This window comes from Tursiops truncatus, chromosome 1 (assembly GCF_011762595.2).
Source record: "Tursiops truncatus isolate mTurTru1 chromosome 1, mTurTru1.mat.Y, whole genome shotgun sequence".
NCBI lineage: Eukaryota > Metazoa > Chordata > Mammalia > Artiodactyla > Delphinidae > Tursiops > Tursiops truncatus.
The window spans coordinates 50230773-50257468 of record NC_047034.1 but is presented as its reverse complement, the minus strand read 5'-3'; the positions used below and the strand labels follow the sequence as shown (position 1 = coordinate 50257468).

The following is a 26696-nucleotide window of genomic DNA, read 5'->3' as shown; positions in this document are numbered from 1 at the left end:
TCCTTCCTCCAGTCAGTAACTCTTCCTGCCTGTTCACTCGATGCCAGCCCCTGTATGCCAGCTGTTGTACTGTACTACTGTACTTTTTGAGGTACTGTACTGTAAGATTAAAAATGTTTTCTTTATTTTTTTGTGTTTGTTTTTTATGTATTATTTGTGTGAAAAGTATTAAAAACCTATTACAGTACAGTACTATATAGTACCTAGGCTAACTTTGTTGGACTTAACGAACAACTTGGACTTATAAACGTGCTCTTGGAATGGAACTCGTTTGTATGTAGGGGACTTACTATAATAAGTGGTTGTATTGAATCTTCAAATGGTGGGAGCATGTTGGGATGTGAAAAATCAATTATCTTTAGGTTCTCCCATTGTTCACTGGGAGAGCTTTAGGGAATTATCTCATGGCAGATCCAGAAGAAATGTAAAGAACCTAAGACCAAGGGCTGAGGCATTTTGTGAAAGTTAGTGATATAACCTTAGGAATCTAATTCCCCCTTCTCAGATCCTACTTTCATGTCAGCCTTAGGAGATAATGAGATTGTCTTCATTTTTCAGATGAAGAAACTGAAACCTAAAAGGTCACACAGTTTGTAAGTAATGACAGGCCAAGTGGCAATATGAAGAAATAGTAAAAAATAGAAAGTTTAGAAGGAATAAATTAATAGTGATTATGTCTATGTGATAGGATTTTAGGTAATTTGTATTTTTCTTTATATCTTTGTGTTTTTTCTAATGTATATTTTTTACATTTACTTATCAGCTCTAAATATAACTCCATTCATTCTACTTTTTATAATTTTAAAAATATCCTGAATTTTATTATTTGCTTTCCTGTTAAATTTTATTCACCTGTTTGTTTTTTTAACATCTTTATTGGAGTATAATTGCTTTACAATGGTGTGTTAGTTTCTGCTTTATAACAAAGTGAATCAGCTATACATATACATATATCCCCATATCTCCTCCGTCTTGTGTCTCCCTCCCACCCTTTCATTCTACTTTAGGTTTCCACTCTGTGGCTCTTCACTGGACCTTGGTGTCTGGATATGTTCCATGATACTCTCTACTCCTAACCTCCTGTGCTTCCAGCTTATCTTTTCAGTTATTCCCATGCATCATCTTTTTACCATATTGGGGCCTCTCTATGCCATTGGCTTCTCTCTACTAAAATCCTCTGACCCCTGCTATCTTAACTCAGGCCTCACCTATTTTTACTGCCTACCTGTTGAGTTTAGATAATCATCCATTTTTTTCCTCAACTTTATTTTTCCACTTTCTCAGCTGTCTGAGCTCCCTTTCCTTTCCTGCTATTCTCAGGAGTGGGCCTTGCTTCTGAACTCACAGAGAGAATACTGAAGCTATCAGATAGTAACTCTCTCCACCTGCTGACCCCACATTTACAGAGCCTTTCTGTATCCCTACTGGTCCTTCTTCATTTCTACTACAACAGCAGAGCTCTCCTTCCTGTCTCCTTAAGGCGAGACATTCCACCGGTGCCCTGGCTCACTCATATTCCTGGCTCCCAGGGACCTTCCACCATCCCATCTCTAACCTGCATTAAATAGTGTGTTTAATAAACATTGAATAATTTTATGAACAGAAGAAAATTAGTGACAAAAATCTTTACTGGGTAAAAGTATGGGATTTGGGGGCTTCCCTGGTGGCGCCGTGGTTAAGAATCCACCTGCCAGTGCAGGGGACGTGGGTTCGAGTACTGGTCCGGGAAGATCCCACATGCCGCGGGGCAGCTAAGCCCGTGCACCACAACTACTGAGCCTGCGCTCTAGAGCCTGCGAGCCACAACTGCTGAAGCCCGCATGCCTAGAGCCTGTGCTCTGCAACAAGAGAAGCCACCACATAAGCCCGTGCGCTGCAATGAAGAGTAGCCCCCACTCACCACAGGTAGAGAGAGCCCGTGTGCAGTAGTGAAGACCCAATGCAGTCAAAAATAAATAAATAAACGCATAAAAAAAAAAAGAGTATGGGATTTTGTAATTGAAGACTCAATCTAATTGTTATAGAGAATGTTAATTATCCTGGAAATTTTCAGTGTTTAGTTTTATAAAGAGTCCAACTACATAAAAAAGGACGAGGGAATTCCCTGGTGGTCCAGTGGTTAGGACTCCCCGCTTTCACTGCTGAGGGCCCAGAATCGATCCCTGGTCAGGGAACTAAGATCTCACAAGCTGCGTGGCCAAAAAAAACCCAAACAAACAAAAAACCCTCAAACCTTTCTACATTAAAAAGTCTATATGTTAAAAAAAAAGAGAGAATGAAATAATGCCATTTGCAGCAACATGGATGGACCTAGAGATTGTCATACTGAGTGAAGTAAGTCAGACAGAAAAGGACAAGTATCATATGATATTGCTTATATGTGGAATCTAAAAAAATGGTACAAATGAACTTATTTACAAAACAGAAATAGAGTCACAGATGTAGAAAACAGTCTTATGGTTACCAGGGGAGAAGTGGGGAAGGGATAATTGGGAGATTGGGATGGACATATACACACTACTCTATATAAAATGGATAACAAATAAGGGCCTACTGTATAGCACAGGGAACTCTACTCAGTACTCTGTAATGGCCTATATGGGCAAAGACTCTAAAAAAGAATGGATATATGTATATGTATAACTGACTCACTTTGCTGTACAGCAGAAAATAACACAACATTGTAAGTCAATTATAGCCCAATAAAAATTTAAAAAACTATATTAAAAAAAAGAGTCCATCAACTCTAAATGTATTTTATAGGGTATGAAATGTTACAGTGCCTCTTAGGAACACTATTCTTCCATTTGATTGACGTACGTTTCCTTTGATAGATGTTTCCTTTAATACTGTTCAGATTTATCTTTGACTATTTTTTTTTTGACTGTAACTTGAAAATTTTTTCCCCTTTTTTTCATAGTTGGAGAATACCTTCAAATCAGTTATTGCACAAACTGGACCTGGAGGGACTATCAATCCAGAGCTAAAACATAAGATAAAACTTGTAAGTGTTTGCTGTTTCTGGGAAATGGATGAGAATAATTGATTATACATTTGGGTATCATTTGTGGTTAATTTTAATTTGCCTACAAATATTTTAGTTTTATATTTATTCCTATCTTTTCAAATATATTACAAATGGAGTGGCTAATCTTTTAAGATTAGAAAAAAATAAATTTCATACTCCTAAACATTTTTAATGTTCTCAAAATTAGTTAGAAAATGTAAGTTCCTCCAAAAATTCTCTTTTCTTCCCCTCACCCCAATAAATCATTGTTAAAAGTTACAGATCTTTCCAATACCAGTTTTATATGTATGTATGTCAAGTATTATTCTAAACAGTGCATGGTATCCCATTGTGTTGGTATACCGTATTTCACTTATGAGATCCGTTATTAACATTTGGGTTATTTCTAGCCTTGGCTGTTAAAAAATGCTGCAGTTAATGTCCTTGAACATTTATCTAGAAGTAGAGTTGCCAAAGGTATTGAATATTTTTGTTTTGATAAATATTACTAAATTGCCCTCTAAAAGGTTTGAGCAAATTTACACTCCCACTGACAGTAAAATGTCACTATCCAATCATGTTGTTTTAACTTATACCTCTTGATTTTTACACTGAGCATCTTTTCATATGCTTAATAGCCATTTACATTTCTTATGTGAATTGCATGTTCATGTCCTTGGCCTAATTTATTGTTTCTCCTCATTAATTTGTGAAAGCTCTTTGGCTGTTTTGTGTTGGGCCAAAGGGTATGTATGCTTAAAATTTTGGTGGGAGCTGTTAATTCTGATTTGAATGGTCGAGAGTATCGTTACAACTCTTACTGCCTTATTTTATTCTGTTTCAGCTGTTGTGGTTTTACTGGGAGAAATGCAAAAACCTTGGTGCATTCAGACCCTGTTTTTTTGTTTGGACATTTGACTAAAGTGTCCAACAATTATTTACTTATTAACAATTATTTATTTATTTAAGGATGTTCAATATGACTTTTTTTATGGTAACAAAAAACTAGACAACACTTAAGCATTCATTGAAAAAAGAATTGCTTACATTATCCACCCAAACTAGGGAGTATCATGTGGTTCATAAGAAGGTTTAGGTGTATCTCGATTAATTTACATGGAAGTATCTTCTTGGTATATTGTTGGACTTTAAAAACAGGTTTTATAGAATAGCACGTTTAGTATTGTCCTTTCATGTAAAAACTGTAATGTGAGTATGTATGTGCATAAAAAGGTTTCTGAAAGGATGTTTTCTGAAATGCAGCAACAACTGTCTCTGGGTCATAGGATTTTGGAATAAGTTTTACTTTATATTTTTCTGAAGCTTGAATTAGAATTTTTAATAAGATACAATATCTGGAAAGGTCTAGGAAAACACAAAGCTTTTTGTACCTTATTGAGATAGAACAAGTCCACTTCTAGGAATTTATCCTAAAAATATTTGCACAAGTATGCAAAATGCAAGTATGAAGATAATTGTTGCAATATTTGTGATGATGAGAAATAGGAAATAGCCATAAATAATTAAATAAACAAATTTTATTATATTGACTATTTGAAGAAACTGTAGCTAGTGATACTGAAAGCCCAGCCTCTGTACTCCTGTGTCAAATTGAATCTCGGAGACATAGAGTTTTGGGTGAAGTAGAAAAGAATAGCTTTATTGCTTTGCCAGGCAAAGGGGGACACAGCAGGCTCGTGCCTTGAAAACTATGTGTCCCAACCCAGGGGAGTTTGGTGAGGAGTTTTATGGCAACAGTTCAAGGGTGGAGTTGCTGATAAGATTAGGGTGTTTGCAGGGACTGCATTCCTTTAATCTCGTCTCAGGTAATCTTGATGAGTTTTTCTGGTTCCTTTAGTCTGGCCTCAGGTGGTCTTCTCTGGTATGAAGAATGCTGACATCTTCCATTTGTTATGTTTTAATTCTATGAAGAGCTTAAAGACATTGTTATGTATATCCTTTGAGGCAGAACCAGGACCCTGTTCCAAGGCTGTACTGTTTTTTCTTGGCTGTTTCTCCCTTGACTCTGCATCCCTTCCCTTCCTGGATTAGCAGCTGTTCATATCTGCCCTTTGGAACTCATTAAGGTCATGGAGGCTGGAGTCTGTTCCCTACAAGCAGCGGGGGACATGGAAAGGCTTCTGTGCCCAGGAGCCCAACAGGGTCCTGCTCAGTTTCACTAGGAAACATGTTGATCTATATTTACTGATATGGAAAGAAGTCTGTGATATGATACTAAAAAGCTGGAGAAGTAATGACCTTATTTTCATATTCAGTAAAGGTATTTTTATGTGCATATGGACAACAATGGCTACTATCTTTGCTTAACTATGTTTTCCAGCATTTTCTATAGTGTGCATTGCATTTCTTTTCTGCCATTTAGAATGCTTGAAATTATGCCATAGAATATTTATTTTATGTGAGCTAAAGCTAATTATGTTAGCTGAGCTAAAGAACTGTCTAGGAATTTCTGGGGAGTTGTGGCATTGCAGTATTATGCAAGAATGATTTCTCAACTCTGGAAATGTTGGAATTCACTGCCTTTTTTGGTTGTTATAACTTTTTTTAAAACTGGAAACTGGGACTTCCCTGGTGGTCCAGTGGTTAAGACTTTGCGCTCCCAGTGCAGGGGGCTTAAGTTCAGTCCCTGGTCAGAGAACTAGATCCTGCATGCCACAACTAAAAGCCCACATGCCACAACTAAAAGATCCCACATGCCACATCTAAAGATCCCTCATGACTCAACAAAAAGATCCTGCATGCCACAACTAAAGATCCCTCATGCCGCATCGAAGATCCCGCATGCCACAACTAAGACCCAGTGCAGCCAAATAAATAAATATTAAAAAAAAAAACCTGGAAACTGATTTTTAAAACAATACTGTGACTTAAATTCATTCACTCAATAATAATGTTATTTTTGCCTTGTTACTTTTTAAATTTATACTTTCTTATTTTGATATTTTGTCACCCAGGATTCCAGTGGTGTCTATTTATATTGTATTTCAATTTTCTATTTATTAGGTTGTATCCAAGTTTCCAGAGGGTTTACTTATTTCTAAACTTCTTGGAGAGTTTGAGGTGAGTGTTTTCTTTTTCACCAGCCATGTTTTTTTATGGCTTGCTTATGATTGATAAAAATTTTGTTGCTATTCCTTGGATCCTCCAAGTCTACGCTCTAGAACTTAAACATCTTGCTTTGCATTTTGGTGGCCTCTTCTTTACTAAAAGAGTTAAGAATCTGATTCTTAATAAATACTTCATTATGCATAGGAAGAATATTTTTACCACTATTATTATATTATTAGAATAAAAGTTATTTTTCATGCCTGATAATACTAAGTGTCAGTGGGGATATGGAGAAACAGAATAACTCATACACTGCTTGTGGGACAAAACGCCTTTGGAGAGCATTTTGGCAATATCACTTTACTTGAGGATGTGCACCCCTGATGGTTCAGGAGTTCTATTAATACTTCTACAGATACACTTTAGAGAAACTCTTAAACATGTGCACATGCAGACATACATGTGACACGCACATTGCAGCATAGTAAAAAACTGGAAACAAATTAAATGGCTATCAGTAGGAGAATGGATAAATAAATAGAGATTGACACTTATACAATGGAGTACTATGTAGCAGATAAAATAAATGAACTAGATTTCATCCATGCAACATGAATCATTTTTGGAACAATTATGTTTTAGTGAAAAAAAATCACATTGCAGAATGATAATTCAGATACTGCCATCTACCCAATTTTTAAAAATGGTTAGGCGTGCCAGTCTCTATTTGGAACGCCTTTCTTATAGCAGTTCATTTGTTTTCACAACAGAGTGAGGCACAGAAAGGTAACTTGCCTAAGGGTCAGGTAGCCAATAATGGGTGGAGCCAGGATTTGAAACCCTGGCAGTCTGGCTTCACTATCCTAACTCTTAACTACTATGTCATGAACACTGTCACATATTTGTACATATGAACACGGATGTTGTGAGATACTACATAGCATACTGGTTAAGATACATCACCTCTATGTGCTATTTCATAGATGATATGTAAAGTCAGAATAATATTACCTACTTTATAGAGTTTTGTCAAGTTTAAATGGCTTAAAATAAAGTAATTAGAACAGTGCCTGCCACATAGTAATTGTTCGATAACTGTTAAAACTCATAGTAGAATAAAAAAAAGAAAACTTAGAAAAGATGCATATCATCCCTCAGTGATGGAGAAAACTTAATTTCACATTGTGAATTTAAATGAATCTTTTAGAGCCAAAAAGTTTATTTCAAATAGGCCCATGAGAGAAAGCTAAAACAAAGAGTCTTGATGTGTTTTGGATTAACAAGTCAAGTCACTTATCTAAAAATGAAATTACAGAATAAAGTGTAGGGACTTCCCTGGTGGCTCAGTGGTTAAGAATCTGCCTGCCAATTCAGGGGACATGGGTTTGAGCCCCGGGCCGGGAAGATCCCACATGCGTCGGAGCAACTAAGCCCACGCGCCACAGCTACTGAGCCTGTGCTCTAGAGCTCGCGAGCCACAACCACTGAGCCTGTGTGCCACAACTACTGAAGCCTCTGCGCCTAGAGCCCATGCAGTGCAACAAGAGAAGCCACCACAATGAGAAGGCCGCATACCGCAACGAAGAGTAGCCCCCACTCGCCACAACTAGAGAAAGCCCACACGTAGCAATGAAGACCCAACACGGCCAAAAATAAATAAAAAGAATAAAGTGTAAAATAGAGTACTAAAGTAATAGAATATGACTTAATTGTCACAAAATTTATGGGTAAAAATAAACTTCCTATGCTAGATTCACAACTCAAAGTGAATAGTTTTCTACAACTAACATTTTAGCAAAAGTAGCTTCCTGTAATAAAAATTCATGGAGTTAAGATTAAAAGTCAACAATCTCGGAGAAATTAAAATAAACCTTTTTTTTAAAATAGGATTTGTTTTTATATTGGAGTATAGTTGATTAACAATGTTGTGTTAGTTTCCAGTGTACAGCAATGTGATTCAGTTATACATATACATGTATCTGTTCTTTTTCAAATTCTTTTCCCATTTAGGTTTTTACAGAATATTGAGCAGAGTTCCTTGTGCTATACAGTAGGTCCTTGTTGGTTATCTGTTTTAAGTGTAGCAGTGTGTACATGTCAATCCCAAACTCCCAATCTATCCTTCCCCCACCCCACCTTCCCCCTTGCTAACCATAAGTTCATTCTCTAAGTCTGTGAATCAACAAAGCTTTTAATGTTACAGGGAAGCTCTTTGCCCTTCTTAGTAAAAAGACTTCGGCAGAAATTCAACGTTATTATTAGAAATATATAATAATTATAGATTTAATTTAACCTTTATTCTAACTTGTAGTAACACTTACTAACCCTTTATTTATCCAACATGTTATAAAAGCTACCTGTGTGATTTGTCCTCTTGAAATACCTGGGCACCCGCCTGCCATTCTTTCAAGATCCTTTGTTAAATTGCTAATTGAAGGGAAGATAGTGCAGTGGCAGCATAGTTTTTGGATCTTCCTGAAGTGCCACGTAACAACAGTCAGAGAAACTAGATAGCAAAACAAAAAATCCACAGACAATATTTATAACAAAATTGGGTAATATGTCTCCCATGAAGAATTGCTGGAGAGTAAGCAGCAGCAGCCACAAGAGCCTCATAATATGTCTGTGCCAGGAGAAAACAGGGAAGCAAGAGAGCCAATGTCTGATGGACCTAGGGACAAAAGAATTGCAAAATAGCCATCAGGTATTCACTAGAATGTACAGCAAGCCATTCTGAAAACAGCAGCTGAAACTGGATGATAATTTGACTTATCTAATAGCAGAGAATGTTTCATGGTAAAAGTTGAATAGGGCTGGAGCATCATAGCTCCTGTGAATTCTTGAAACTGACCAGCCAGAGCTCCCTTACAGACACTAATGAAAAATTGAGCAGGATACGGACAGTAGAAAAAGAGAAGTCTTAGATGTGGACGCGCAGGCTCAGCGGCCATGGCTCACGGGCCCAGCCGCTCTGCGGCATGTGGGATCCTCCCGGACCGAGGCACGACCCATTTCCCCTGCATTGGCAGGCGGACTCTCAACCACTGCGCCACCAGGGAAGCCCCCTACTGTATTTTTAAACAGTATATGAAAACAATGGAAGGAGGAGCTCTGTGAAGCAGAAAGCAATCCAGAATGATGTCCTGTAAGTCAGGAAAATGAATTTCACAATTCCGTGAATTTCAACAGAAGAGGATCAGGGTCAAATTGCATCATTGTCTTAAGAAAAAAAGAGAATAAGGAGCAGAATAACGTATCTACTGACAATAAAGGCATGTCAGAAAGACATGTCCCTAATAAAGATCAAAATTGAAACCTACTTTTTCAAAAAAATATATTAAGAAAGTGATACAAAACATGAAAGAACAACATAAATCTGAATTACACGAATTTGGAAATAAGGTGAACAGTACTCAGGGAAGAATTATAAATAAAAGGAAAAATCATTTCAGAAATGAAGATTAAACTTCAAAGATTACAAGAGCAAAAAATATAACAGCTAATTCCTTAAGAAAAACGGTAGGTAAAAACGGGGAGCATTTTGAAAGTCAAACTAAATGAGGGGGCACTGGGGATCTAGGCGTAAAAGGCTGTGTCACTAAGGTTTTTGAAATCTAGTGAGAAACCCAGGCATGCCAACAAATTAAGGTAATATTATGTCTGAGTAGCCTATTTTGGAACAATTGTGAAGATAATTATTATAAGTTCTGGACAAAATATGCAAAATCACTCTCTGAAGGTACTAGAAATTGTCCAAAAGCAGGCAGAAACTGGAAAGGAGTCAGCACCTGGAGGAGGGAATGGCACCTTTTTGTTTGCCTGGATTTTGGCCTGATGGCAGGCCCCATACATTGTTTGGAATTGGAGATTGGATAGAAATCAGAAGTTTTACCGGCTTCTGATTTGGAGCTACATAAGCAGCTGAAAAATGAGGGGAGAAATCATAGGATGGAGATAGCTACAGAGAGGGAGCATCAAATTCTGCACATAAATTCTGCTGAAATCTCTGACTGTTGAACTACACATGCCTGGGGCAGACTCAAAGCAGCCTAGTAAGGCTAAAAGAACTGAATCTATTTCAGCTGTTGCCCACCACAGGGAGTCAGAACTTAAGATTAGTCAAGTTAACTCCCAGCTAAAACTAAGCGAAAAGCAGTACTCTTAGAAGGCCTGTAAAAGATTCCACAGTCTCTACAGCTTACCTATTATGATGTCCAGGATACAAACCAAAATTACTGGATAGATTAAGAAACAAGAACCCACGTTTTTGTTGTGACCCTTGGTGAAGAGAAAATGTGACCCTTGGTGAAGAGAAAAATAATGGAAACGGATCCTGAGATGATGCAGATGTTGAAGTTAGCAAAAAGGTTTTAAAGAATTCTTAAAACCACATTAAAAAGAGTGTAAAGCAATATATGTTCACACTAAATGAACAGATAAGAAACCTCAGTGGAGAAAAAGAAATTATAAAGTCAAATGATTTTCTAGAGTTGAAAATAAAATATCTGAAGTAAATTCACTGCAGTGTCTTAAGAACAAATTGGAAATGGCAGAAGAAAACATCAGTGAACCCCAGAATAGATTGGTAGAAATGATCCAATCTGAAGAACAGAGAGAGAAAATAAATGAAAAAAAATTTTTTTAAAAGCAGAATCTGGGAATTCCCTGGTGGTATAGTGGTTAGGATTCGGTGCTTTGAATGCCGTGGCCCAGGTTCAGTCCCTGGTTGGGGAACTGAGAGGTACTGTGAGCCGTGTGGCGTGGCCAAAAAAAAAAAAAAAAAAAAAAAAACAGAGTCTGAGAGACCTGTGGGTTGATACCAAGTGGCCTGACATATGTGTAATTGTGATGAGAGAAAGATGGTAAGGAGAAAAAATGAAAAGAGAAAAAATTCTTGAGAAAATAATGGTTGAAAATTTTGTAAATTTTATGAAAGAGTTTACAGATTTAAGAAGCCCAGAAAAAAAAAAAAAAAAGCCCAGAAAAGCCCACAAAATGAATACAAAGAAAATCTTACACAGGCACATTGTAGTCAAACTGCAGAAAACTCAAAGTAATTAGAAAATCATTCAACTAAAGAAAAATGACACATTGCCATAGAGGGGAACAATGTTAAATATGATGGCTGACCTCTCATTAGGAACAGTAAAGGCTAGAAGACAGTGGAATGACATCTTAAAGTTTTCAAAAAAACTCCACTCTGCCCAATTTTTTATTTCCAGTAGTATAGTATCTTGGTAGTATCTTTCAAGAACTTTGAAGAATGAAGGTAAAGTAGAGGTATTTTCAGATAATCAAAAATGGGTAATTAATTGTAAGCAGCCCTGCATTATAGGAAATTCTAAAGAATATTCTTCCAGCTGAAGGAAATGATGCCAGATTGTATTTGAATCTACAGGAAGGATTGAAGAGCACAGGAAATGGTAAATGTGTGGGTATATATCAAAGACTTTTTAAAAAATCAATTAAGTATATGACTGTTTAAAACAAAAATTATAACACTGTATAATTGGGTTTGTAACATGTAGACGTAATATTTGTGAAAACCATAGCATAATGAGTGGAGGGGCAGTACATGGAACTATAGTTTGCAAGGTTCTTGTGTTTTATGTGAAGTAGTACAGTAAGACTGAAAAGTTAAGGATGTATAGAACAATAAATAATGTAGAGTTAGCTATAAAGCCAATAGATAAATTAAAATGGAATTGTATAAAAATACTCAGTAAAAAAAAAAATAGTAAACTCAAAGGAAGACGGGGTTTACTGTTCAGCTGTTTTGCTTGAAGGACAACAAAGGAACAGAGTTTGAGAGAAACAAAATACAAATGGGATTAGCAGAAATTAAATAGCAAAAATGTTAGCTGTATAGGAGAAAATACTTGCAAACAATGTGAACAACAAGAGCTCAGTTTCCAAAATATACAAACAGCTCATATAGCTCATTATAAAAAAAACAAACAACCCAATCAAAAAATGGGCAGCAAACCTAAATAGACATTTCTCCAAAGAAGACATACAGAGGGCCAACAGACACATGAAAAGATGCTCAACATTGCTAATTATTAGAGAAATGCAAATGCAATAAGGGATCACCTCACACCAGTCAGAATGGCAGTCATCAAAAAGTCTACAAATAATAAATGCTGGAGAGGGTGTGGAGAAAAGGTAACACTCCTGCACTGTTGGTGGGAATGTAAATTGGTGCAGCCACTATTGAGAAACAGTATGGAGGTTCCTTAAAAAATGAAAAATGGAGCTACCATATGACCCAGCAATCCCACTCCTGGGCATATATCTGGAGAAAATCATAATTCAAAAAGATAGATGCACCCCAGTGTTCATTGTAGCACTGTTTACAATAGCCAAGACATGGAAGCAACCTAAGTGTCCATCAACAGATGAATAAAAAAGATGTGGTATGTATATACAATGGAATATTACTCAGCCATAAAAAAGAACGAAATAATGCCATTTGCAGTAACATGGATGGACCTGGAGGTTATCATACCAAGTGAAGTAAGTCAGAGAAAGACAAATATCGTATGATAACACTTATATGTGGAATCTAAAGAATGATACAAATGAACTTATTTACAAATCAGAAACAGACTCACAGACATAGATTATATAGGTTACCAAAGGGGAAAGGGAGGGAGGGATAAATTAGGGATTTGGGATTAACAGACACACACTAATATATATAAAATAGGTAAACAACAAGGACCTACTGTATAGCACAGGAAACTATATTCAATATCTTGTAATAACCTATAAGGAAAAGAATCTGAAAAATATATGTGTATAAACAATCATTTTGCTGTACACCTGAAACTAACACAACATTGTAAACCAACTATACTTCAATTTAAAAAATGGTACCTGTAAGTCCAATTATATTAATAATTTCACAAATGTAGTGGAGTATATATTACAATTAATGAAGTTATGAGATGGAACTAAATGCTGTCCACATGAAATACATTGTTAGTAAAAAGATACAGATTGGTTGAAAGTAAAAGATGAAAAAGATATATCATACATAACAGTAAGCATAAAAGAATCGAAGTGACTAAAAAAAATCAGGTAAAGTCAGAATTCTAGGCAAAGTGTATCATCAGAGATAGAGGGACATTTCATAAGGATAAATGGTTAATTAGGAAGACACAACAGTCAAATGTGTATTCACCCAATAATGCTTCAAGATAAATGATCTAAAAGTTGACAGAATTAATTATGAGTTAACTCCACAATTATAGGGGTTTTCTCTTTCTGGCATTTAATAAAATAGTCAAAAAAAATGAATAAGGACATAGAAAATCTGAACCACACTCTCTACCATCATGATCTGTTTGACTTCTATAGAACACTGTACCCAACAACTGCAGAATACACATTCTGTTCAGGTACACATGGAACATTCGCCAAGATGGACCATGTAGTTGGCCATGGAATAAGTCTCAACAGATTTCAAAATACTGAAATCTTACAGAGTATGTTCTTTAAGATGGAATTAAATTAAAAATCAATACAATGAATTACCTAAGCATTAACCCTCTAGATAATTTGGAAATTAAACAGTTCTCTACTAAATAACTTATTTTTAAAAATTGAAGTATAGTTGATTTACAATGTTGTGTTAGTGTCTGGTGTACAGCAAAGTCATTCAGTTATACATATATATGTGTACTTTTTCATACTCTTTTGCATTATGGTTTATTACAGGATATTGAATGTAGCTAAATAACTTGTTAAAGACAGAATCACAAGGGAAATTTGAAAATACTTCCAATTGAAAATGAAAATATTACATGTCAAAAATTGTGAGATGCAGCTAAAACAGTGCTCAAAGAGAAATTTATAGCTCTAAAATGCCTAAATTAGAAGAAAAGAAAGGTATAAAATCATCATTGACCTGAAGGTCTACCTTAAGAAGTCTAGAAAAGGGAGGAGCGAAGTAAAGTCAAAATAGTAGGAGAAAAGAAATAAGAAAATCAAGAATAGACATTAATAAAATAGCAACAATTAACAAAGCCAAATATTGATTCTTTGTAAGATCACCAAAATTGATAAACCATTAACTAGTTAAATTAGAAAAAAAGAGAGGGCACAAACACCAATATCAGGAAAGAGATTATATCATTATAAATTCTACAGATACTGAAAGGACAATAAGGAAATATTATGAACAACTGTACCTATCATTTGACAACTTAGATGGAATGGACAAATTCCTCAAAAGACACAAATTACCCAACTGAGGCAAGATGAAATAGAAAATCTTAATATCCCTGTAAGTATCAAGAAATGGATTTTTGTTATTTAAAAAAAACAAAAGAAAGAAAAACACCTCTCCACAAAAGAAGGGAGAAGGAGAAAAAACTGCAGGCCCATATGGTTTTATTGGTGAATTCTGTCAAACTTTTAAGGAGGAAATTATATTAATCATACATTGTTTCTTTCATAAAATAGAATGAGTTGGGGAGTATTTTCTATGAATACATTATCCTGCTACCAAAACTTGCCATAGACATTACAAAAAAACCCAATTAGATCATGTTTATCATAACATAGCATAAAAAATATTACAAAATAATAGTAAATTGGATCCAGCAATATGTGAACAAGAGGGTATTTTCCCCCAGCAATACAAGGTTGGAGTAACATTTCAAAAGGAATTAACATAATTCACCGTGTTAACAGAATAAGGAAGAAAACCATATGATCATTGTAGTAGATGCAGAAAAAGAATTACCAAAATTTAATACCCATTTGTAATCAAAACTCTCAGAAAAATAGGAATAGAATAGAACTTCCTCAACCTGGTAAAGGATAGCTATGAAAAACCTATGCTTGTCATACTTAATAGTAAGACACTGGACACTTTCCCCCTAAAATCAGGGCTACCATGTCCATTCGCATGGCTTTAATTCAGTGTTTTACTGGAGGTCCTAGACAGTGTAATAAAATAAGAAAAAAATAGGCACAAAAACTTGAAGTAGTGACACTGTCATTATTTGTAGAAAACATGATTGTCTACATAGAATGTACTAAGGAATCCATGAAAAGCTATTAGAACTAATAAGTGAATTTATTAAGGCCAAAGTTAAGAATATAAAAAAGTTGTATATTAATTATATAGATTAATAATAAAAATAATATATAGATGAATATAAAAATCTTATATTTCCATATGGAGGCAGCAAACAATTGGAAAATGAAATTTTTAAAATTCTATTTACAATAGTGTGAAATTACTTGAAAATAAGTCTAACAAAGAAACATAAGACATCTGTACTGAAAAATACTAACATTGCTGAGAGAAATTAAAGAAGACTAAATGGAGAGCTGTAACACTCATGGGTAAGAAGCTTAGTATTGTTATTAATCTATAGATTCAGTATTGTCTCCATCATAATTCTTGTAGGCTATTTGTAACTACTGGCAAATCCATAAGTTTGTCATATATGAGAGTACATAAGGAGTTCAGTTCTTATGCACTCAAGTGATTTTTGATGGAGATGCCAAAGGAATTCAGTGGGGACAGGAAAATTTTTTCAACAAATGATGCTGGAACAACTACTTATGTGGGAAAAAAAAAGAATCTCAACCCCAACCTCACACCATGTACAAAAATTAGAGATATATCATAGGCATAAATGGGAAAAATTCAAAATTAAAGCTTCTAGAAGAAAACTTTATTTACGATCTGGGGATATTTAAGAGTTTCTTAGAACATAGAAAGCAATAATCATTTAAAAGAAAATTGATAATGAGACTTTATCAAAATTTTACTATTTAGGAGACTCCATTTAAAAATTAAAAGGCAGACCACAGACTGGGAAGAAATATATACAATGATACATTTGAAAAAGGACTCATATCCAGAATACATAGAGAACCTTCTATATCTCCATTACAGAAAGCCAAACAGCTCCGTTAAAGAAAGATTTGAACAGACACTTCACAAATGTAGATGTATGAGTGATTAATAAACACAAATGCTAGTAAACTCATACGTTTTTGGTTCAAGTATAAAATGGTACTACTTTGGAAAATGTTCTGACAGTTTGTTATAAAATAAATGTATATTTACTCTTTGATCCAGAATTATACTCTTTGATCCAGAATTATTTATTCAAGAGAAATCAAAGCCTCTGTTCCCCCAAAAGACTTGTACAGTAATATTTGTAACAGCTTTATGCTTAATAGCCACAACTGGAGACAACTCTATTATTTATTAGTACGAAAATGAATAAAGAAATTGTGGTATATTCTTCTTTTTTTTTTTTTTTTGGCGGTACGCAGGCCTCTCACTGTTGTGGCCTCTCCCGTTGCGGAGCACAGGCTCCGGACGCACAGGCCCAGCGGCCATGGCTCACGGGCCTAGCCGCTCTGCGGCATGTGGGATCTTCCCGGACCAGGGCACGAACCCGTGTGCCCTGCATCGGCAGGCGGACTCTCAACCACTGCGCCACCAGGGAAGCCCTGTGGTATATTCTTACAATGAAGTACTATTCAGCATTAAGAATAAATCAACTACTGATAGATGAACCAACATGGATGAATTTGAGAAACGCTTGCTGCTGAACAGAAGAGTACACAGTGTAGGATACCTTCTATTTGAGTTGCTAGGATAGCCAAAGCTAATTTATGGTGGAAAAAGAGAGTTGGTTTTATCTGGGAAAGAAAGAACTTGCTGAGTGATGAAAATGTTTTATATCTTAAATGTGAGTTTGCGGCACACAGTGTGCATTTATCAAAGCTAATTGAATGATAAACTTAAGTTTTATACATTTCAGTGTATGTAAATTTTATGTTTAAAAACTAACAGATATTGAACTCAGTTAATTATGTGCATACTGACATATTTTGGGGTAAAGGGTACTGATGTCTGCAGCTCGTGTTGAAATGTATAAAAAAGGTAAGATGGTTTGGTAGGTAGATGGCTATATAGATGATAAAGGAAATATAGCAGAATACTAATAATTATATAACCTAGGTGGCGGATGTTCACTGTCCAAGTCTTTCACCTTTTCCTGTGTTTAAAAATTTTCATAAGAAAATACTAGGAAAAAATGAACAGGAAAGATTGAAGCGAAAGTAACAGGCATTGAAAACAGGCAGAGAAGAGCCAACGTATGAAATAAAACCAATGATGGAACAGAACAAATGTTGAAAACTATAATTTGAGTGAACTTTACTGAAATGGAAGACTTGAAATTATATATTGAGAGAACACACTGCATACCTGAGAATATCAACCCAGAATGACAAACACCAAATTATTGGACTTAAAGAAAAAAATAATCCTTTGAACAAATGAACCAGTGACTTAAAGAAAAAAATAGTCCTTTGAACAAATGAACAAGTGACCTATAAAGGAGACAAAATTAGGTTATAGAACATTTTCAGTGTTTTTTTTTTTTTTGCGGTACGCGGGCCTCTCACTGTTGTGGCCTCTCCCGTTGCGGAGCACAGGCTCCGGATGCGCAGACTCAGCGGCCATGGCTCACGGGCCCAGCCGCTCCGCGGCATGCGGGATCCTCCCGGACCGGGGCACGAACCCATGCCCCCCGCATCGGTAGGCAGACTCTCAACCACTGCACCAGCAGGGAAGCCCCCTTCAGTGTTCTTCTAAACGTTCTCATGTTTAGAAGAAAAGGGATTTTAAAAAATAACATATTTTAAACACTCAAGGAAAAAAAATGTGAGCCAAGGATTTTATGGCTAGCAAAATTGACTTTCAGCTATACAGAACTAGACAAGCTATTGCCGCCATGCAAGAATTGAAGAACCATTGTTCCCATGAGACCTCAAGGGGTCTACTGAAGAATGAACTTCAGGTAACCAAAATCACTTGAGGGACAGCAACAAAAGAACTGAACATGAGCACCACTTATAAAACTAAGACCAAATGAGGGTTAGAAAGAAGAGAATATAGTATATAATGGCTATATACTCTGACAATATAAAGGACAGTTACACAAAATGGTAGAAAGAGAAGGGGTGAGCATAGGAAAAAAATGTAAACTGCTTTTATTAATTATACTGGTGATGGTAATGTGAGTACTGTTTTTCTGAGACTACTGAGTAATGTGATATAGAGCAGCAGTCCCCAACCTTTTTGGCACCAAGGACCAGTTTTGTAGAAGACAGTTTTTCCACAGATCGGGGGTGGGCATGGTTCAGGCGGTAATGCGATCAGTGGGGAGCAGCAGATGAAGCTTCGCTGGCTCGCCGGCCGCTAACCTCCTGCTGTGCGGCCCTGTTCCTAACAGGCCACAGACCAGTACCAGTATGCCACCCGGGGGTTGGGCACCCCGATATAGAGCATATTAACAATTATGGGAGGGCTTCCCTGGTGGCGCAGTGGTTGAGAGTCCTCCTGCCGATGCAAGGGACATGGGTTCGTGCCCCGGTCCGGGAAGATCCCACATGCCGCGGAGCGGCTAGGCCCGTGAGCCGTGGCTGCTGAGCCTGCGTGTCCGGAGCTTGTGCTCTGCAACGGGAGAGGCCACAACAGTGAGAGGCCCGTGAACCGCAAAAAATAAAAAAAAAAAAAAATTATTATTATTATGGGATATATGGGGGTAATTATGAGATAATTTTAATTGTATGTACAAGGATTTCTAATTGCATAAATTGAACCTGGAACATCTTACAATTCCAGACCAGCAAGGACTATTAAAGACTAGGTTCACATTAGAAGGGCTTAGGAATCCATGTGAAGTGTTATTTCAGGTTTCAATAAGGATAATAATTGCAGTGGTTTGAAGCCCATCAAATATGTTTAATTCTATGAGTTCATATGATATTAAAAACGAATTGGTGGGCTTCCCTGGTGGCGCAGTGGTTAAGAATCCACCTGCCAATGCAGGGGACATGGGTTCGAGCCCTGGTCCGGGAAGATCCCACATGCTGCAGAGCAACTAAGCCTGTGTGCCACAACGACTGAGCCTGCGCTCTAGAGCCTGCGAGCCACACCTACTGAGCCCACATGCTGCAACTGCTGGGCCCGTGTGCCTAGAGCCCATGCTCCTCAGCAAGAGAAGCCACCGCAATGAGAAGCCCGCGCACCGCAACAAAGAGTAGCCCCTGCTAAATAAATTAATTAATTAATTAAAAAAGAAAAATGCTAATTGGTTATCATGGAAGATGATAGAGAACCAATGCATTACCTTAGAAAATGGTAAATAAAGAGAAAGAGCCAGTCACTTACCTCACTTTCCTGAATGAACTGGTAGGACTGGTTAAACAAATAGCAGATGAGGGGAGCATATCTCTATAAAATATTCCAACTAAATAACAAAAAAGAATTTATAGAATTAGAATATCACTATGTTAAGCCTCTCAATAAAATAGTAGATCACGCATCGACCAGTAATGGCTCCTAACAACACCAAGAAAAAAAAAAAGACAACCAGACATTATATGTGCCTCTTTTTAGAACATGGCATCACCAATAGTCTTGTCATAGGGGTGGAGCATGAGTCTGATCAAGCCGCTGGGTCCAGCTGCCAATTTGCAGAAAATAAAGTGTTTGCACTATGAGTGTATCATCTACAAAATCTACTCCATGAGGAAATGAAATCATGTAATAGGATATATACATATATTTGAAGGCATAAATATAAACTCTAAGGAAAAAATAAAACAACCACAATGGATTGGAGATGGAAGAGAAGTAAGAGAGTGGGAGTAGAAATACACACCAGTTACTTTCTTGCTTATGGTTGGGAGTATATTAAGAAGATAGCATAACAAAGGACCTAGGGCAGTGTATCTGACATATCAATGGATGGACCAAACTAACTTACTAAAAGAAACTGCTTCTGAGATAGGATTACTCAACTGTGTTTCATATAAGGATTTGGAATTACCTCCGTATTAATTCATAAAAAATACAACAGGTGTAATCTATTATGTTGAAGCATGATGCATGTTCAAGTTTTGACAGTTTCTGGAAAGTTTCACAAGAATCTGCTGATGATGGTTTGCATAAGAAACTAGTAGTAATGGTTACCTCCAAGGAGGTGATCTCCTGGTCAACTGAGGGATGGGAGTGGGCTGGAGACTAAGTTTTTGCTGTGTACCTTTTCAAAACTTCTGAATATCACTTATTCAAAAAATTGATAACTTACATTAAAAAGAATCCTTCCCAACCTAGTCATGTGTTCAGCTGAATTGCACATTCATAGTACTGGGCACTTACCGAGAAGGTAAAGAAGCCATTAGACTGATGAACATAGAAAGAAAAGAAGCCATAATGTGTAATGTACAAGGAAGTAAGTAGAAGTACCAAATCTAACTCACCACCACCCTTCTTCTGTCCTCTACCAGTTCTTTCTCTCTTGGGATATCTGTGATTGGCTGTAGATGTGATACTAATGACCCTTTAAACCGTGACTTGACTGACGCTGGGCCCCATTTTTACAAGTGTCCTGGGAGAAGTCAATAAAGAGTTGAGTTGGGTCTCAGAACATTACTACACCAACAAGAAGTATGCACTGCAGAAATCCCACCCTTTGTCAAGGGTCAATCCTTTAGAACTGTTTGCCCTCTGTGTTCCTGTTGGTCTTCCCCAAGGTGATTAAGTCAGAGCAGGGATTTATTTCCTACTAACACCTAGTCAAGAGGAAGAGAGCAAGAACTACGGTTAGCTCTGCTGCTTTACCTTGGTTATGGAGACAAAAGTTTAAGAATTCAGACATTTTAATGGGACGTCTTTATTAACAAGGGCAAACTTACCAATTCACTGTGCAGTTTAAACCAAACATACTTGTTATCTATCTTATATATATTCTCTTCTATCTGTATTTGGTATAGTTCTTCTTTTCCAAGGCGAGAAAATCAGACAGTTATAGGAAATACATAGACACCTGCCTATTTATCCCAACTTCCAGGGTGAAATAATAAAAATTTTAAGGAAATGTTTAAAAATAGTATTTTATTGCATGTGGAAAGTGGTAGTGAATACTCTTTCTCTGAAAATAGAGAAATATCAAGTTTTATTATGATTTTTGTATTTTGTGTGTTCCCCTCTTTTTTAAAAAAGACTTTTTGCTTTATAATCAGACATTGTGTAAAATGAGAGGTAAAAATGTCCCTTAATTTTCTTTTCAATTTAACATATGCTGTAAAAGGAACTTGAAGTTGGCCTAGAAGTTTATGGTGAGGGATTATAGGTCTCTTGGTTTGTATTATACTTGCATGGAAGCAAGGGTTTGTTGTAATGCCTGAGTTAACTCACCCTTACAAATTTAGTTTGGTTAAGTCCAAATTAAAGCATTGTCCATGGGCATCTGTATATGTTATATTCTTGTTTTTTTTTTTTTTTTTGGTTTTTGGTTTTGCTTTGGTGACAGGTAATTTTTAAAGAGCAACTTTCACCCAAAAATCTGGGCTTCTTAAATGTGACCGAGCTTGTTGGAGCTCTTAGTGACATTCTCCATGTTGAGTTCAGGGAAGGAGAACAAGACTTGCTGGTGTTTGATGCTGATATGAAGCCTCTACCACCTGGTGAGTTGAATTACAATATGATGCAAACCTGATTTTTAATTGTCTCTGTAAGAACAAGGAAAAAGAAAGCACTGGTTATGTAAATAGGCGTTATTGTAACCACATCAACCAAACAGATCACACATTAGCCTTGGAAATGTTTTGTATATAATGACCTCCTTTCTGGTGATATATGTTGCAATGAGGTTACTGTATTAAAATCTGAGTTTTTTAAGTTTACTTTCTTCATTGTCCAGATTTTTTAATAATTCTGAAGAAATAAATTTTCTGAAATGGTGTTCTGAGGGGGAAGCTCTAGATAGTTCAGTGGTTCTTAACTCTTTTTAGAAATATATGGAGGTTCTTAGAAATATATGGACGTTCAGAATAAATGGGTGTGCGCTGAGACTCAGCAGTTGTAATTTAAAAAAAACAACATTTTATTTTGAGATAATTTTAGGTTTATAGAAAAGTTGCAAAGATAGTACAGAGTTCTCATATGCCCTTCATCCAGTTTCCCCCTAATTTTAACATCTTACGTTACCATGATATGTTTATCAAAACTAAGAAATTAACATTGGTACACTGCTATTTACTAAACTCCAGAGTCTATTCCAATTTTATCAGTTTTGTTCTTTTTCTGTTTCTGGATCTACTCCAGGATATCACATTGCATTTAGGGCACTTGACTTTTGTTTTTGTTTGGCTTAGTGGTTTTTTTCTTTTGAAAATTTTATTGAGGTTATTGTAGGTTCACTTGCAGTTATTAAGAACGAACACAGAGAGATCCCATATACTCTTTCCTCAGTTCCCATAATGGTAATGTCTTGCCATCTATAGTACAGTATGATACTTACATTTTTATAAGTTTCTACAAGTGGCTAAAGTGGACAGCTGTGGGTTTTTTTTTTTACAAAATGTAAATGTATCTTTGTTGATTTTTCTGATTAAAATAACTTACATTCATTCTAAAAAATTCAGATAGCACAGATGAGTAAAAAGTTGAAAGTGAATATTTCTCTACATTTTACTCCCACCAAAACTGCCATTAGAATTTTTATATAGCCTTCCAGACTTTTTAAAATGTATATGTGAGCCTAGCTGCACTTAGAAAAAAATTACAAAAGCAGTATTTGCTTGTTTAAACAATTCCAGCAATGCAGAGGTAGTAACTAGCAGTGATAGTTTCAGTGTTTTTTTCTGGACCTCTTCTCTATAATTATTTATCATATGTATAATTTTCTTCCACAAAACAGTATTGTATAAACATTATATAAGTCCTTGCTTTTTATACTTCATAGAGGTAATTTTCTATAGCAGCATATACAAGTTTATTTCTTCCTTTTTGACTACATATAATTATTTTATGTAACGTATTATAGTTTATTTAACCAGTCTCCTGTCAATGGACATGTAGAGAGTATCCATTTTTTTATCATTATAAAAAATACAGTGATAAATATTCTTGTACCTACATCTTTGTACAGTTACTAGTTTATTTCTTTAGGAGCCACTATGGTTTTATGTCTATCTGGGGTCTGTTTTAATGTGTCAGCCTCCTATAATCATCATACACGTGTAAATTTGTATGATTGTATGGTCAAAATATGTGATTGGTTTGGGAATTCCCTAAAAATTAAGGCATTGTATTATGGACTATTAAGTAGTCACATACGTTGTACATTAAGCAACAAATGAATGTTCACAGCTAAAGCTGAACAAGAAATAAATTGAAATCAGGATGTTGTAAAATAAAACCTTTCACCAAAGTTAAAAAAAACCTTATCAGACTTGCCCCCCCAACATAAATAACGTAAGATTTGTTCCCATCTGGAACTTCTGTTACATCTCTCCATACTGAAAGGTCTGCAAAGACAGGTTCATATCTCTCATCTCTCATTATCTGTCCAGTGCCTGGCACATAGAATGTGCTTATTAACAGTTTCCAAATTATTTTAATAGATATACATAGGCTCCTCTATTGGTCATTTCAGATGGAGCTGTGTCATCAGTCAGAAATTCATGTTTAGTTCAATCAGATAAGAAAATAGAAGCCAAAGCTTGTGTGTCCAGTCCCCCTAGAAATTCACTGTCTACTACTGTTATCAAGGAGACTACACAGGATTGCCCTTCAGAAAACCACAAAGAGCCAGAAGAGATTTGCAAGAAGCCTAATCTGGTGGTAAAGCCTTTACAGCTGGTGAGTAAGGTTTGATGGCTGTGTGCCCTGGAGATTCAGCATTATGGAAAGTAACTGAATGAATGTTTCTTTAGACAAAAATGCTGTTTGAGAAAGGTCTTATTTCTAGATGTATGATTTCTTAGGCTAGACCAGAACTTTGGTCTGAAGTCACCTTATGCAGCATTTATTCTGGTTTTCAGCCTTTTGTATAACTAGCTTTCCTTGAGTCTCATTTCAGGCTTTTCAGTTGTCTTCGAAGATTTAACAGTTGTTTCAGGATAACATTGCTGATTCTCTGTCCATGTGTTTCAGTAGGCTTCACAACCCTCCAGGACTTTTGAGGGAAGAATTGAGGAGCTCTATTGTAGCTGGATGCCTCAGCACTGCTGCAGGTTGCCCCTGCACCTAGCCTCAGTTAGAGGGTGCTTTTATTGTTTTTCTCCTTTATTATATCTCCACACACACTTCTCCCTTTTTGTATTCTCATCTCCTATTACTTATTTTGTACTTACTAAGGAATTAATTGCTTACTCTTCTTGCCTTCTGCCCTTTACACCTGGCTTCTTTCATGGAAGGAAAACATTTTGTTTGGAGAGCCTGTTATATTTTCTAGAGGACAGTAGAAAGGCCTGAAGGAAAATAATATATTTGAGAATGAGAGTGTTTGAGAAACCGTATTTTTGATCGGAAGACTAGTCTGAAATTTAATCCATTCTTTTTTTAAAATAAATTTATTTATTTTTGGCTGTGTTGGGTCTTCGTCACTGCGTGCGGGCTTTCTCTAGTTGCGGCGAGCGGGGGCTACTTTTCGTTGCAGTGCGCGGGCTTCTCCTTGCAGTGGCTTTTCTTGTTGCGGAGCACGGGCTCTAGGCACGCGGGCTTCAGTAGTTGTGGCACCGTGGGCTCAGTAGTTGTGGCTCACAGGCTCTAGAGCGCAGGTTCAGTATTAAGCCTTAAAAGTATAAAGTACTTAAAAATTTTGAGTATTAGTTGTGGCACAAGGGCTTAGTTGCTCCATGGCATGTTAGATCTTCCCAGACCAGGGCTCGAACCCGTGTCCCCTGCAATGGCAGGCAAATTCTTAACCACTGTGCCACCAGGGAAGCCCTGAAATTTAATCCATTCTTTAAAGTTGCCTTTGTTGGTAGAACTGGGTAGGATGAGACTCTTAGTTCAGCCTAAGTATTTGAAGTACGATGTTTTCAATTTTATATATGGCAGTTGTGTGACACACTTTTCACTCTTCACCTAATATCGTAAGACAGTACTTTTAATATTTTAATGTAGGTAAGGATCACCTAGGGAATTTTTTTAAAGGCATAATTTTGGGCCTCACTTCTAGTGAGTGAGTCTGGGCTAAAGCCTAAGAATTTTCATTTTTATTATTTGCCAGGTGATTCTGATAAAGGTGACTCATGAAATATATTTTAAGAAACGTTGTCATAGAGTTTGAAATGTTACTCAAAGATTTATAGTGGTTTCTTTGATTTTTTTTAACTTGTAGCAAGTAGAAATTAAGAAATCACAGCTCAACTTGGCAGTGGCAAATCATGATATCCCACCTGATGCTGTACGGGACAAGAAATTATGCAAACTACCCCCATTAGGTACCAGTACCCTCGTGGGGGTCTTTGTGGAGTGTATCATCTCCCCTAGTCAATTCTACATCCGAATCTACAGCAGGGATTCATCAGAGTTACTTGAAGACATGATGATTGAAATGCGGTAGGAATCTGTTGTTTTCAATGTATTTTTCATGTATCTCATTCTAAGTCAGTTCTCAAACATTTTGGTCTCAGGGCTCTTAAAAATTAAGGACCAAAGAGAACTTTTGTTTATCAATATTTATCATATAGAAATTAAAACTGTAAAAAATATTGTTTAAAAATAACGATAAATTCATTTTTCTGAATATAAATAACATTTTATGAAAAATAACTTTTATGAAAATTACAATAGTGCACTCTTTTACATTTTTGCAGATCTCTAATATCTGGCATACTAGAAGAAAGTTGGATTTCAGTATCTGCTTCTGTCTTTAATTTCTTGAAATACTTTATTTTGGTGGAAGTACATGAAAACATCTGGCCTCTGACAGATACATAATTGGGAAAAGGAGTATTTTAATAGCCTTTTCAGAAAATTGTGAATACTCTTTGATAGTGCACTGAAACTTGACAAGTGGTAGTTTCTTGAAGTTAGTTTCAGTGTGGAATTTGAACTTTTCAATCTCTACTATGTTAAAATACATTTTCTGCCTTTGCACTTTGAATGGATCCAGGACTAGCTAGGTAATTGCAGGCTCCAGTCCAAAATTAAAATGTAAGACTCCTTGTTTAAAAAGTATTAAGAATTTCAAGACAGCAGTAGCTTAACATTAGAGTAAGCATAGGGAACTTCTCAGTGTGGACTCAATGGAACTGGTCCTGAATTTTACCACCATCTACGATTTTAAAACATCATGTGTTGGTCTTTTGGAAAATACTGGTTCACTGAGTTATATAGATCTTCCGGATGTTGACATGTTTCATCACACAATATATCTTTAAAAAATCACATTCATTAATAGTATCACTGATTGCATCAGAAAAGTATTAAGTATTAGGAAGCTGTCATGTTTATGGTGGTGGATGCAGCGTTGCCAAAGTCCTAATTTTCATTTGAAAGCTTTTGAATTTTATCATTGACAATAAATACTGTCAATGTTTTCCTTGAAGTGGCAAGCTTGCTTCATTTTTGAGAAAATGTGTGGCAAATATGCAAGTCTGAATAAACATAGTTTGTGAGTGACCTTTCAAGCAAAAATGGTATTCCATGAAAATAGTGTCTAGTTCATCTTCCAAGTAAAAATAAATCTATACACACACACAAAAAGCAGCTCATTCAGTTCACAACTGAAATGCAAAAGTGCTTTTCATTAAGACAACTTGGGAAGTATTT

At 36.2% G+C, this 26696-nt stretch overlaps 1 protein-coding gene across 1 annotated transcript in view; it reads left to right on the top strand.

The window, feature by feature from the left end:
- The window catches only part of TDRD5 (tudor domain containing 5), a 93764-nt gene that overhangs the window by 28724 nt on the left and 38344 nt on the right, over positions 1-26696 (top strand). The window contains exons 5-9 of the mRNA XM_019918694.3: positions 2921-3004; positions 6032-6088; positions 21442-21595; positions 23569-23774; positions 25261-25481. Coding sequence (XP_019774253.2) covers positions 2921-3004; positions 6032-6088; positions 21442-21595; positions 23569-23774; positions 25261-25481 — 722 coding nt within the window. The remainder of the gene's footprint in view (positions 1-2920; positions 3005-6031; positions 6089-21441; positions 21596-23568; positions 23775-25260; positions 25482-26696) is intronic.